Source organism: Gorilla gorilla, chromosome 1 (assembly GCF_029281585.2).
Source record: "Gorilla gorilla gorilla isolate KB3781 chromosome 1, NHGRI_mGorGor1-v2.1_pri, whole genome shotgun sequence".
NCBI lineage: Eukaryota > Metazoa > Chordata > Mammalia > Primates > Hominidae > Gorilla > Gorilla gorilla.
In genome coordinates this window covers 26,275,097-26,289,793 of record NC_073224.2, presented here as the reverse complement: position 1 = coordinate 26,289,793, position 14,697 = coordinate 26,275,097, and the positions used below count along the sequence as shown (strand labels likewise).

At 35.4% G+C, this 14,697-nt stretch overlaps 1 protein-coding gene across 3 annotated transcripts in view; it reads right to left on the bottom strand.

The window, feature by feature from the left end:
• The window catches only part of RYR2 (ryanodine receptor 2), a 790,171-nt gene that overhangs the window by 380,323 nt on the left and 395,151 nt on the right, over nucleotides 1-14,697 (bottom strand). For all 3 annotated transcript variants that reach the window (XM_063708024.1, XM_063708025.1, XM_063708026.1), the window contains exons 11-12: nucleotides 13,425-13,589; nucleotides 7,333-7,454 (exon numbers count right to left, since the gene is read on the bottom strand). In XM_063708024.1, the coding sequence (XP_063564094.1) occupies nucleotides 7,333-7,454; nucleotides 13,425-13,589 (287 nt within the window). The remainder of the gene's footprint in view (nucleotides 1-7,332; nucleotides 7,455-13,424; nucleotides 13,590-14,697) is intronic.

Genomic DNA, 14,697 nt, shown 5'->3' with positions numbered 1-14,697 from the left:
TCTCATCTACTTCAAGAATATATTTATTAATATATCCAGAAGAAAAATGAAAACATATATAGTATATATAAAATATATGATATATGTTGTTATATATTATATATATTTATTATATATTATATATTTGTTATACATTATATATAGTATATGTTAGTATATACTAATAGTATATGCTGATATAGTATATTATTAATGTATAATATACTCTATAGTATATAGTATATACTATAGTATATAATGTATAATATATACTTTACACATATAATGTAATATATACAATTGTTAATTATACTATTATGTAGTATAGCATATAATACATATACTAATATATGCTATTAATTATATATGCTATTGTATAGTATATATAACATATACTATACTATACATTATAATATACTATATAATATATCCATTATAACATATAATTCTATATAATATGTATGTTTAAACACTTCCGCGTATACACACACATTATCTATTACTTAAATGCTCATGAGTATTACTATTAGAAGTATACACACACATACACACACACACACACACACACACACATTTTATATATATTCCCCACCCCAGGCCAAAAGAACAGAGCTTCCTTCCCTGAAGACAACACAAACACACACACACACACACACACACACACACACACACAGTACTACCACAACCACCCTGACCTGGGAGAGAGAGAACAGAAGGATCACAGAACATAAACCACATAAGAAAAACACAAATGATTAACTAATCTTGACTTTCTTTCCAAAAGGTAAAAATTTTAAAATTAGTCTCTTAATACATAATAAGTAAATTGGCATTAATAAAATTAATAGTAAAAAATAACTGAAAAATACATGGGTGAAAATATTGTAAAAATACTGAGATTTTAAAGACTGTTGGTCCCTTCATGAATGTGATAAAATGAATAAAATATTTTACTTAAAAGCATATGCTCTTTAAAATGCTCAGTAATCATGTAAAACTTTTCAAAGCTTCTAAATATATTAAAAAATTATATAAATTCAGGACTTCAATTTTTTTTTTTTTTTTTTTTGAGACAGAGTTTCACTTTGTCACCCAGGCTGGAGTGCAGTGGTATGATCTTGGCTCACTGCAACCTCTGCCTCCCGGGTTCGGGGTCTAAGCGATTCTCGAGCCTTAGCCTCCAGAACAGCTGAGATTACAGGCGCATGCCCACCACATCCAGCTAATTTTTATATTTTTAGTAGAGATGGGGTTTCATCCCTGTTGGCCAGGCTGCTTTCAAATTCCTGACCTCAAGTGATGTGCCGGCCTCAGCCTCCCAAAAGTGCTGCGATTACAGGTGTGAGCCACCACACTCAGTCCAATTTGCTACTTTGTAAGTCTTATCATTTTACTGGTTGCGTAGCATTCTGTTGTATAGAACGTAGAATACAATATAGTTTACTCTCTGTTGATAAACTCCTGGCCTCAAGTGATCCACCCACCTTGGCCTCCCAAAGTGCTGGGATTATAGGTGCGAGTCACCACCGTGCCCAGCCTAAATTTGGGACTTATAATAGGTAATACTCCTGTGCATTTAAGTAAAACTTGCATATATATATATATGCAAGTATATATATATATATGCAAGTATATATATATGCAAGTATATATATATGCAAGTATATATATATATGCAAGTATATATATATATGCAAGTATATATATATATGCAAGTATATATATATGCAAGTATATATATATATATATGCAAGTATATATATATGCAAGTTTATATATATATATGCAATAGAAACATGATTACTGGATATATATATGCAATATAAATATATATGCAATATAAACATGATTACTGGAGTTAAATAATACAACTAAAGGATAAATATAGAAAAGAAACAAGGAGAATAAACCAAAGCTTAATTAAAATTTAGTTTTTGAAAAAGCTAATACATGATTAAGGTCAGTTAAGCACAAGAGAAAGAAAGGTTAATTGTGTTTATCCATGGCACTTCTCAGGTGATCACAAGGGAGAGACATTGTTAAAAGCAGAAGTTAGATAACTCAGAAAAATATGGCAAATTTGTGATGGGTTTGTAATGAGGAGGATAGCTAAAAATATCAATGCAGAATTAGCAAAGAGGTTCTAGGCTACATTTCCCAAGGGGAACAAGGAATCTCATCTGGAAATAAGCATTGCACAAGTCAACTAGATGTGAGTTACATTTGGCCAAGACAAAGTGACAGGGCAGGATTTCCCTTTTCTCTGAAACAACCCAAAAAACAAAGTATAATGGGGGGGGTGGCAGGGCGGGGACCAAACAAACACGAAAACTTTCAAGACACTGGAGAGCAATGAATAAAGGACAGGAATTCCTGAGGAATGGAAACAAATCAGGTGAGTCCTACAGCTGCCTCAGTTTACTGCCTAGGAGAATTTCCAGGCCATGGAGCAGGAAGGGAACCCAGGTGTGGCCTGAGAGTCTCCATGAGTTGAAGAGATATTGCTGAGCATCCGGGAGACCAAGGTTGCTGGAATTCACATGACACAGAGAGGAGAGGGCTCACAAGAGGGAACCCTGGAGACCTACGGAAGGTCCCCCTCAAATATTCAGCAGAACACTGATGAGAACGTCATGAGAAAACTACTCAAGGCAGGGAACAGAATCACCTGAAAGGATTAGAGGGAACAACAACTGGCCCTCACACAGAACCTAAAACAGCGCCTGTCCCCAGCAGCCAGACTGGAAAACTTTACAATTCATGGGACACTGGATAGAGTATTCAGAGGGTCTTGTCTCAATAGTGGGGAATCACTTGCCCCCAGAGTAAACACTGCTCTTCTCACCCAGAAAACTCTAAAGGCAAGATCCAAACAAATCAAACTCTTTCTAGGTAACTTAACAGCATCCCAGGAAAAAGCTTAAGAACATTTACAAAAATATAAAAATAGCCAGCATCTAACAAATTCACAATGTCTGGTAACTAAACAAAAATAACCAGGCATATAAAGAACTATAAAATACAATCATCAATAGGGAGTAAAATTAGTCAACCCAAAGAAAAAAAAACAAACCTGTCAATCTAGAATGCTGTACACAGCAAAAATATCACTTAAAATGAAGGCAAAGAACACATTTTCAGTTGTACAAAAGCCGAAAGAGTCTATCTCCAGCAGACTTGCATGATAAGAAATGTTAAAAAAAAAGTCCTTCATGCAGAAGAAAACAATACCTGAAGAAAATACAGATCCACACACACACACACAAAAAGCACTAGAAATGATAACTACATGTGCAAATATAGATGTTTTTGTTATTTAAATCTCTTTAAAAACTAATTGACTTTAAATAAAAATATAGTGTGGAATTAATAACATCTATAAATGTAAAATGTATGACAAAGTGCGAAAACTGGGAGGGAAGTATACTATTATAATGTTCTTATACTATTCACAGAGTGACAAAATATCAATTAAAGGTAGACTGTGGCAAATTAAAGATATATGCTATAAACCGTAAGTAACCACTAAAATACAAATAACATATTACAGCTTTAAACCGTAAGTAACCACTAAAATACAAGTAAAGTATTACAGCTTTAATCCTTAAGTAACCACTAAAATACAAATAAAATATTACAGCTAATAAACCAATAAAAAGGAGGTAAGATGAAATAATAGAAAATACTCAGCTAATCCAAAAGAAGGAAGAAAAAGGAGGAAATGGGACAATGACAAAGTGTTGTTCTTATGTGGTTTATTTTTTGTAACCCATATGCTCTCATGCTCCCGTGTAAGGGTGGTGATGGTGGTGGCGTGTGTGTGTATCTCCTCTTTATCCTATTACTAGGTGGGACGAATATAAAACAAATAGGAAGAAGACAGACTTAAGCCTACTATATCAATAATCATATTAATGTAAATGGATTAAACAATACAATTTAAAGCAGGGATTATCAAATGGGACAAAAAAGCAAGACCCAACTACTTATTGCTTAAAAGAAATGCACTTTAAATATAAAGATACAAACAGGTTAAAGGTCATAGGATGCTAATACCAAAGGTTTGGGGGCGGGGGAACTAGAGTGGCTATGTTCATATTATACAAAGTACATGTCATAGAAAATAATATTATCAGAGTTAAGGAAGGTAATTTCATAATGATAAAGGGGTCAGTTCATCAAAAGAACAAAATCCTAAACAGGTATGCACTTAATAACGGAGCTTCAAAATGCACCAAGAAAAGGTGACAAACAGCAAGGAGAAACAGAGATATCCACAATTACAGTCAGACACTTTTCAGTACCTTTCTCTCAGTAATTAGTAGAACAAAGAGACTGAAAAACGTAAGGAAATTAAAGATCTAAATAATACTAAATTGACACTTTTGAACACGACCCAACAAGAGGAGAATGCACATTCTTTTCAAATTCACATGAAACATTTACCAAAATAAAGTTTATTCTAAGCCATAAAACAAGTCTTAATAAATTTCAAAGTGATCAGTCTCACAAAGTATATTCTCTGACCATAATGGCATTAAATTAGAAATTAGTAACAGAAAAATACTCAGGAAATCTCCGAATATTTGGAAACTGAAAAAATCTATTGGTCAAAGAAGTCATCAAAGGGGAAACTGAAAGAAAACATATCAATGCCAGGTGTGGTGGCTCACGCCTCTAATCCCAGCACTTTGTGAGGCCGAGGTGGGTGGATCACTTGAGACCAGGTGTTCGAGACCAGCCTGGGCAACACAGTGAAACCATGTCTCTACTAAAAATAAAAAAATTAGCCGGGAGTGGTGATGCACACCTGTAATCCTAGCTACTTGGGAAGCTGATGCAGTAGAATTGCTTAAACCTGGGAGGCAGGTTGCAGTGAGCAGAGATAGGGCCACTGCACTCCAGTCTGGGCGACAGAATGAAAGTGAAGAGCAGAATGGGGAGAGGGGAGGGAGGAGAGGGGAGGGGAAAGAAGAAAAGACAGAAAGAAAGAAAAGAAAAGAAAAAAGAAAAGAGGGAGGGAGGGAGGAGAAAGAGGGAGGGAGGGAAGGATGGAAGGAAGGAAGGAAAGGGGGAGGAGAGAGAAAGACGGAAAGAAAAGAAAGAAAGAAAGAAAGGAAAATCAAAACGTGTGAGGTGCCACTAAAAACAGAAATGTGTCACACTAAATGTTTATGACAGCAAAGGTCTCAATAATATCAGCATTCATCTTATAAAGTTAGAAAAAAGAGAGCAAGGCAAGAAGAAAGAAAATAGAAAAAATCAGACTGGGAATCAGAAAATCTTTTTCATAGTTAATAGGGGTTAATGTAACCATCCTATTTTATCACAATAGGTATAACAAACGAATTTCACTCAAATAGCCCAGAAAAAAATAATTTTCGAGATTTAATAAAGCAGAAAGTGTATAAGTCTACATTTTTTATCACAGAATCCAAATTTCTCATACTTGGTACTCTATCTAATCAGAAAAGTAATTGTTAGATTTTAAAATTATTCTTCCAAAGAGGAGACGTGCTAAAGTAAATCACATTCAAGATGAATTTTGGTATTTCAGCCAGCATAAAAAAAGTCACTTATGGTATACTAGCACTACATTATGTCTATAACACTGAGATAGTAGCTTTCCCACAAAATAGTTTTTAAAACAAATAACCAGTTTTTGGTCTAGTATTAAATTAACTTACCAAATGGAATCTCTGCAGTGCCACTGAATACTCTACAGCAGTCAAATTGAATTTTAAAAAGTCCCTCATATTTGAAGAAGTCAGTGCTGACTAAATATAAAATTGACAATTTCAAAGATTTATGATTAATTTGCTCAATCCCTATCATAGGATTGATCAGCTCTAGTAAAGAAAAACTAGTGGGAAGAACAAGATATGAAAAGGCTAAGTTTGTTTCCAAAATAAGTTATAATTTCCAAGTAGAACTTCTTGACTAATTTTATAATGCATTAAAATGTAATAAATTTTTACTATAAGGAATAAATACTATATTAAACTACAAGAATACAAATAATACTGAAAAGTAATACAAGTAATAAAAAATACAAAAATGTGGTGCATACCCCATTCGATTTAAGCTTTACTCCATCTGATGAGGCTTGGAGTTGAGACAAGGCAGAAAAATGGACTAAACACTTCGGATGTGTGGCCAAATGCTGTGCACATTTTTTGGTTACATACGGGCACACACACATATACACACAGTGTGTATGGTTTATAAAAGGGATGGTTTATAAAAGAAGTAGAAAATAATATAATCTTGAGTAGGGGAGATTTGTTTTATGCTGTAAAGCCAAAAAAAAAAATTTACCAATTCAACTACTACAAAAATCCTTTCAAATTCTTTCCCAAACCAATAAACTGGTAAAAAGGTTTGCAACTTATGATGACAGGAAATGAATATCTCTAAACATAACAAAAGCCCAGAACAACTTAACAGAAATATTAACAAATAATAGGATTAAACACAAAAGAAAAAATAAATGAAGAAAGATGGTCAACAAAAAGATTCCCCCATCAAATTAGCAAAGTTTAAAGAGACAAATGCAATCTCTCTCGCAAGTCAGAGCATATGTTGGTATAATGTTACCAGAAAACACGTTGGTCACAAGTTTAATTTAGTCTGTAGATATGCAATTATTGCAATTATTAGGTGGAAGAACAGTTCTTATGAGAATTACTTTAAAAAAATACATATCAAAACTCAGCAAACATATAGGCTTCACTGCCCTCATTGAAAAAAGAACTAGGCCGGGCACGGTGGGTCACGCCTGTAATCCCAGCACTTTGGGAGGCCAAGGAGAGCGGATCACGAGGTCAAGAGATCGAGTTCATCTTGGCCAACATGGTGAAACCCTATCTCTACTAAAAGTACAAAAATTAGCTAGGCATGGTGGTGAGCACCTGTAATCCTAGCTACTCGGGAGGCTGAGGGAGGAGAATCACTTGAACCCAGGAGGCAGAGGATGCAGTGAGCCGAGACTGCACCACTGCACTCCAGCCTGGATGACAGTGTGAGACTGTCTCTAAAAGAAAAAAAAAAAAAGGAAAAGAAAGAGGAACTAAATAGGTTCAGTACAAGGAAAAGTAGTCATTAAATAATCCTAATCTATAGCTATCAATTACAAATTACACATCCAATTTCCAAAACCATATCCTTTTTAAAAGTTTATTTAAAAGAAAGACATTAAATCATCTAATTAACACTTCCTAATGTTTCTGCTGACTTACCAAACAGTATGAGATTTATTACCATCATAGTATACTTTTAAATTGTCTAATTGCACATCCAATAAAGAAATGAAAATGAAGTATCAAACAACTACGCCTACAAAAGAAAAAGTACCTTATAAATCTATTGAAAAGGAAGACTGTGCTCCGGATAACTCGTGCTGTGCGTGATTCTTCATGCTGGGATCTCGATAAACTTATGCCATCATCCATGTGGCCTTCATGATGCATAATAGCCTGTAAGAAAGCAAAAATAAGGCCATTACTCCCAACATCTCTTTTCCAAACTAGAGTTAGGGAGATGTGTACTCAAACAGCTGAGCCATAACAACAGATAGAATCAAAAGGCAGGTACAGGGGACTGTGAAGCTGTTATGTTCAGATAAAATCATATGCACAGCTCCCTATACAAATTAGCCATTCCATTTATTCATTTAGTTATTACTTCATTTTTTTGAGATGGGGTCTTGCTATGTTGCCCAGGCTGGTCTTGAACTCCTGGGCTTCAGTGATCCTTCTCTCTCTGCCTCCTGAATAGCTAGAACTACAAGCCCCCATCACCTTGCCCATCTCAGTTATCATTTTAAAGAACTACTCAAAAAATGCAATGAGTCGAGTAAAACAAACAGCAGAGCCTTTTCACATATCTGCATTGAATGACTGATCCTCAGCCTAAGCAAACTTGGTACAAAGCAGCAAAGCTAACGTTGCACTGGCACACCAGTCATACAGTAGTTCTGAACATAGACTGGTCAATAATAAGTACTGAACAATGCTTATAAATCATCTAAATGATAAAAATGTATACATATATTTTTCTTCTGATAGTTTTTTGTTTTTGAACTTTCTATGAAACTATAATGTTAGGAAAGAGAAATGCAAAAATCTTAAGAAAACAGTTCCATGATTTTCACAAGTGAACATTCCTGCATGACCAACACCCAGCTCAAGAAAGAAAACATTACGGCATCTTAAAATCCTCCTTAGTGCTCTCTTCCTATCCCTATCCTTCACAAGGTTCACCACCTTGCAGACTTTTGACAGCACAGATCAGTTGTGTACTATATATAAGTAGAACCATTTGTTCCCATCTGTGCTTATCTTCATTCAACATTTATAGCAAGATAATTTAATACACCTACCCAGGTGTACTGAACTAAATCTAGGAACTGGAACTATAAATTATCTAGAAAGCAATGTAAAGAGGAAACTCCTTATATAAAAAATCAGTGAGACACAGATATATCTATATTCAAAGGCAAAATATTATAGCCTTAAGTGCCCTGATTAATAAAGAAAAAAAATGACTAAAATGAAAGAACTTGCTGTTTTCATGTCCTAAAAATAGAACAGCAAAGAGAGTTGAAAAGTGGAACTAATGAAGATTAAGTGAAATTACTAAACTAGAAGTCAAATAAAGTACTAGAAAAGATTTATAAACTCAAAATTTGATTCTTTGTGATGATAAATAAAACAAAGCTCTCACAAACCAGGCTAAAGATAAAACAGAAAGTAAAAACACAAAGAATGGGAAATTACAATAATACAATACTGTGTGCAGCTCCATGGCAAAACCAAAAATCAACCAACCAAACAAAACTGGGTATTCCAGGGGAATAGAATAGATTTTTAGCCAAGTAAGACTAATCAAAAGGAATCCAACTCTATTTGACCAGTTTCTTTAGAAAAGGATTGAAAAGATAATTTAATATACAATATTTAAAAGACCTAGGACCAGCTGGTTTCACAGGTGAGCTGTGATAAAGTTTCAAAGAACAGCTACCTTTCATGGCAGACTAGTCTAGACCAAGGATTGGCAAACTACAGCACATCACCTGTTTCCATATAGCCCATGAGCTAACAATGGTGTTTACATTTTTAAATGGTTGAAAAAAAAGACCAGAGTAGAATGGTGTTTTGTGACACATAAAAATTAATAAACACAAAAATTGTATGAAATTCAAAATTCAATGTCCATAAAGAGAAATTAACTTCCCCCGTAAATATACATGTAATAATTCTGAATAAAATATTAATTAATTAAATCTAGTAGAATTTCAAAAGAATCATACACTATGGTCAAGTAGGGTTTACTCTGTGAATTTAAGAACTCTTTAATAATTGGAGGTCTGGTAACTTAGTTATTTTATCAACAAGTTAAAAGACACAACACATGATTTTTATCTTCTTTATTAATAAAATTCAGTAATCATTGCTATTTTTAAAAAGCAAAGTAAAATTGAAATAGCAGGAGGCTACTTAAACATAAAAACAATTTCAACTGTCCTCAGGATGCAAGTTACAACTTCGAGAAAATAGGAGTGGAAATTCACAATGGGAAAATATGCTGAGATAATAAACCAGCAGACCAGATGAAAGAACAGCAAGCTGAGATAAAAAGGTGAGCTGGGTGAGATAAGGACAAGAAAAAAAAAGCATGAAAACTAAAATTTTAAAGGTACAGAAAGGGCTTACGAACAGAACAGCACCAAAGAAAAAAATGAGTACTTTGGAAGACACACTTGAGAAGCGAAGTGTAGAGAAAAGGTCAGGGAGAACACTGAGAGGAAAGACAGCCGTGTTCCTGAGAAAGAAACCAGCAGACTAAAATGGCACGAAAACAGGAACCAAAGACATGGTTGGAAAAGTAGATTCACATACCCAACTTGTTCCAAACATACATAAACGTTTTCCAACAATTTAAGTGTACGTTTTTAAAATTTAATTCAAGTTAAACAAAACTAAAAATTGTGTTCATCTAGTTCGAGTTATATACAAATACCAAATTGCCACATGTGTCTAGCAGTTACTGATTTGGACAGCATAGCCTTATACCTAGCTGCAAGTTCATGGGAATTACCAAGAGCATAGGCAATGGGGAAAAAAAGTCAGACACATCCAGAACATGAGGCATTCTATAACTGGCATGGATTTTTAAAAAACTCGATGCTACAGGAAAAAAATAAGCTGAGAGTTTGTTCTACATTAAAAGAGACTGAAAGACATAAAAATAAATAAGTGCATGAATTTTGATTGCATCCTGATTTTAATCAACTAGAAAAGATATTATTGAGATAACAGAATAAATATGAATACAAACAGGATAGTCAATGCTGTAATAGAATTACCTTAATGCTATGTAACTGTACTGTGGATGTCTGACTGCATACACACACACAGAGAAAAGAAAGACAGGAGGAAAGGAAAGCAAATCTGGCTAACTGTAATAATTGTTGACTCTAATTCAAGGGTATGTGGATGGTCATTGGTTTAGTCTTTTAACTTTTTTATATTTGAAATTTTTATAAGTAAAATATTAAGAAAAAAAGAAAAAGATAACATCTGCTAAATCTAGTAGAAGAACCATGACCAAACATCACTATCAAAAGAAAAATTTGCTTTAAAGCCAAATCAACCTCTTCTGCCACAATTTCGACAACATTAGCTGTTCACCGTGACAATGCTAACCCAACTCACCCTGGCTCATAATTCTGCAAAGCTAATGCAGTTGAAGACTAAGTTAGCAGGTGCATGGGCAATCTCACCAACTCAATTATAACTCCACATCCTTGAAAATACATGTTTTCATTAAAGAAACATTTATTGAGCACCTACTATGGTTCCAGCACTCTGCTAGATACTGAAAATACATAAATCAAAGACTTGGTTCCAATCTCAGAGTCTAGTAATGAAGACAGAATAAGTCACAATTACACTCTTCCTTTCCTTTCTGACCCCCGCCCCCTCCTTAGATTGTGTTTAGTTTAATTTCTGGCTTGTTGGCTTCTGGGGACCTCAAAAAGTAGCTTAAGCAATTTGGACTCAAACATGGAACAATATGGATAAATGCTACAGACCTCTGGCTGAGCAAAAGGAGGCATATACAAAAGAGTACATGCTATAGAATTTCATTTATATAAAATTCAACATCAGCTAAAACAGAAAAATTATCACAAGATCATTTCCATGACAGAAAAAGATCACAAGAGTGGCCAGACGTGGTGGCTCACGCCTGTAATCCCAGCACTCTGGGAGGCTGAGGCGGACGGATCACGAGGTCAGGAGATGGAGACCATCCTGGCCAACATGGTGAAACCCCTTCTCTACTAAAAATACAAAAATTAGCCGGGCGTGGTGGCGCGTGCCTGTAATCCCAGCTACTCGGGAGTCTGAGGCAGGAGAATCACTTGAACCCGGGAGGTGGAGACTGCAGTGAGCAGAGATTGCACCACTGTACTCCAGCCTGGGCGACAGAGCGAGACTCAAAAAATAAATAAATAAATAAATAAATAAATAAATAAATAAATAAAATCACAAGAATAGTTGCCCCTGGGGGAAAGGGAGCAGGAATAACCTAGAAAGGAATGTTGGGAAACTTCTTGGAAATTTGACATGTTCCACATGGAGATAAGCTTGTGGGTCACACCAGTGTATCCATTTGTTAAAACTCTACAGCTGCTGGGCTCAGTGGCTCACGCCTGTAATCCCAGCACTTTGGGAGGCCGAGGCAGGTGGATCACCTGAGGTCAGGAGTTCGAAACCAGCCTGGCCAATATGGTGAAACCCCATCTCTACTAAAAATAAAAAAATTAGCTGGCCGCGGTGGTGGGTGCCTGTAATTCCAGCTACTCAGGAGGCTGAGACAGGAGAATTGCTTGAACCCAGGAGGCAGAGGTTGCAGTGAGCAGAGATCGCACCACTGCACCAGGCAACAGAGTGAAACTCTTGTCTCAAGAAAAAAAAAAAAAACCCTCTATAGCTAAATGTTTACATTTCAATGTATATAAATATTACCTCTAAACGCTGAAAATAAGTAATAATCTAGTGAGACACACCATGGGATTAGAGGTGTAATTGAAACGACAGTAAGAGAGCATTGAAAATGTTGAATGGTGAAGACTCGGGTTCATTACACTATTCGTTATTTTGTATAAATTTAAATTATCTATAATAAAAAGTTTTAAAACAGGCAACCTTCGGTTGCAAGAAATAGGGAATGCTTCACAAATATTGAATTCATGCAAGTACGCTTAAATGTATGAGCCTAGATCAAAGACCTAAAAAACAAGGGATCATCTTATTATAATGATGATATAAATCTTGCAGGAGAATTGTCTGAGGATCTCTATCCTAAGCTCCGAGGAAGGTTGTACCGGGATGCACTCAAGTCAAACTCTGTCCCTGCAGCGTCGGCCTCCACCCTCACTAAAATCAGCATGGGTCACTCTAAATAGATCACAAGAACAATGATCTATTTAGTTACTGGAATGTGGGTACATATTTTGATTAATAAATCTGTTGAAAATAAAAAGGTCTTATCACTAAAGCCTTCCTTTCCCAGGTCGCATGTTTCCGGAAATAATGTGTGTTATTTTGTTCTGTGCACTGTGCTGCATGTCATATGTAAAAACATGAACAATCTAGTATGATGTACTCCCTCAGGGGAGCTGCAAATTTGCGGGGGTGGGGGACAGGGGTGGTGAGAGAAAGAGAGATATGTAGCCTACTAAATTAAATAGCACAAAGAAGGTGTGTATAAAATGTAATGAGTTATAGATGAACATTATGAGAACTCAAAGGAGGGAGTAGCTGATAAGCTGATATCATCAGGAAGAACTTCTAAAATGATAAATAAATTGAATCCCTGGATGATGGAAAACAGTCAGGGAGACAAAAAAGGTTTATTCTGAACAGAAGAAACAGTCTGCAGAGGCACAAGTGTGGAAAAGCCATGGTATTCTGACAGACTGCAAGGAATGTGTTGTAAGTGACATGCTGGGGAAATTGAAGACAATGTCTGGAAATCAGGAAGAGAGTAGGAGAACGGCACAGACCAGGAAGAGCATCATTATCACTACCAAACAGTGGGCCTCTTCCTGTAAGCAAGGGGATGTCAGTAACGGACTTTGTCACAGCATGGAGGACAAAGTGAACGGTACTAAACTAGAATCCAGAAGACGGCACTGTATATTTCTTCACTTCATATTTAAATGCACGCATCCCATAATCCTATATATGAGTGATGTAACATCCAACTCTGTTCACTTTACAAAGCTAAAGAGTCTATTACAGTGGAATCTGCCCTTTCACTTGCAAAATTATGAACTTTTGCAGGTGACTAAAAAGATTAGCCAATTATTTTTGACTTGTGCTTGTGTATTCATAAAAAATTACTTCTATAAATTATGTTTTTTTCTATCACCTTACCTTACGTTGTATAGATCCCATTCTCACGGATTTCACGTCCACAGACTGGTAAGTAAGCCATAGGCCTGTGTCTACATGTTGTATATAGCATACTGAGTCACCGTATTTTATTTCAGATGTTCCCATGCCGTCGACTTCTTTTCTCACCCCTACATCCAATTTTTCCTAAGGGGAGAGGAGGAAAAAAGGTCAGTAAATATTTCAAAAATACTAGTGTATGGCAATAGAATTTTGCCTTATTGCAAATATGTTCCTTGAAAAATTCAGCCCTCTGAAGTCCCCTGAAATAATGGCCAAATATTTTACTCTAACAGTTCAACCTCTAACTTATGCTTGAATTATTCACATTGGTAAAACACTATTTTTGCCATAATGTAAAATTTTTAAATTTTATGTTGCATAATGGCCAACTCCAGACCAGAGATCTTAAAATCAGTAGTTAAGCTAAATATACTTCCTGGGTTTTTGTGGGGTTTTTTTTCATTATTGGTGATTAAGAGCATAGGTTTGGGGGACAGAGAGATTTAGTTTTGAGTCCAGCCTCTGCCACTCATTACCTCTAAGATGTTAGCAAGTTAATTAAACCTTTTAAGCCTCCGTTTTCTCATCCATAAATAAAGCTAATAAGGTACCTCTCCATAGGATCAAAAAAAATTAAGATAATGCATGTAGATTTCAGAATAGTGTCCCCGGGATAAACATTTCAAAATTTTTTGACAACTTTGACAATAATAACGGTGACAATGATTGTTAATAAACCTATTAAAATGATTATTTATTTTGAACTAATCAAAGCTAAAATTCAGTTTCTACTACTGCAATTTCCAACTCAGACTACAGAGGTATTCACTGTTAAAGGGCTACTATGCCAAGCTTCCTCTCCTAGGAAGCAGCAATCCACCTTCTGACACCAACCAAATGTTTCTTTCAAATCTCTGTTTATGTCAGCACTTCCTTCTCCAACATACTCTCTTTCCATTTTTCCTCCCATGCATAGCTGTGATCTTCAGGAACTCACTATGTCTTAAAGTCCCGTATAGTCCCTAAAGCAGGAATGAAAAAGCCAAAGGTACCTCCTTTCTTTAGTCTCTTATTCTTTTTTCTTCTTTGGTCTAACCTTCCTTGTTAATTTACTTTACATGTCTTCTATGTCTTTGGTCTTATGACTTTTACTTAGAATTATAGTTAAATGAATGTTTTGAAGATTCAGTCAGAGTAAGATGTATGTCTGCTAAACAAAAACGGACAATTTTAAAATAACCCCAAGGTTTAA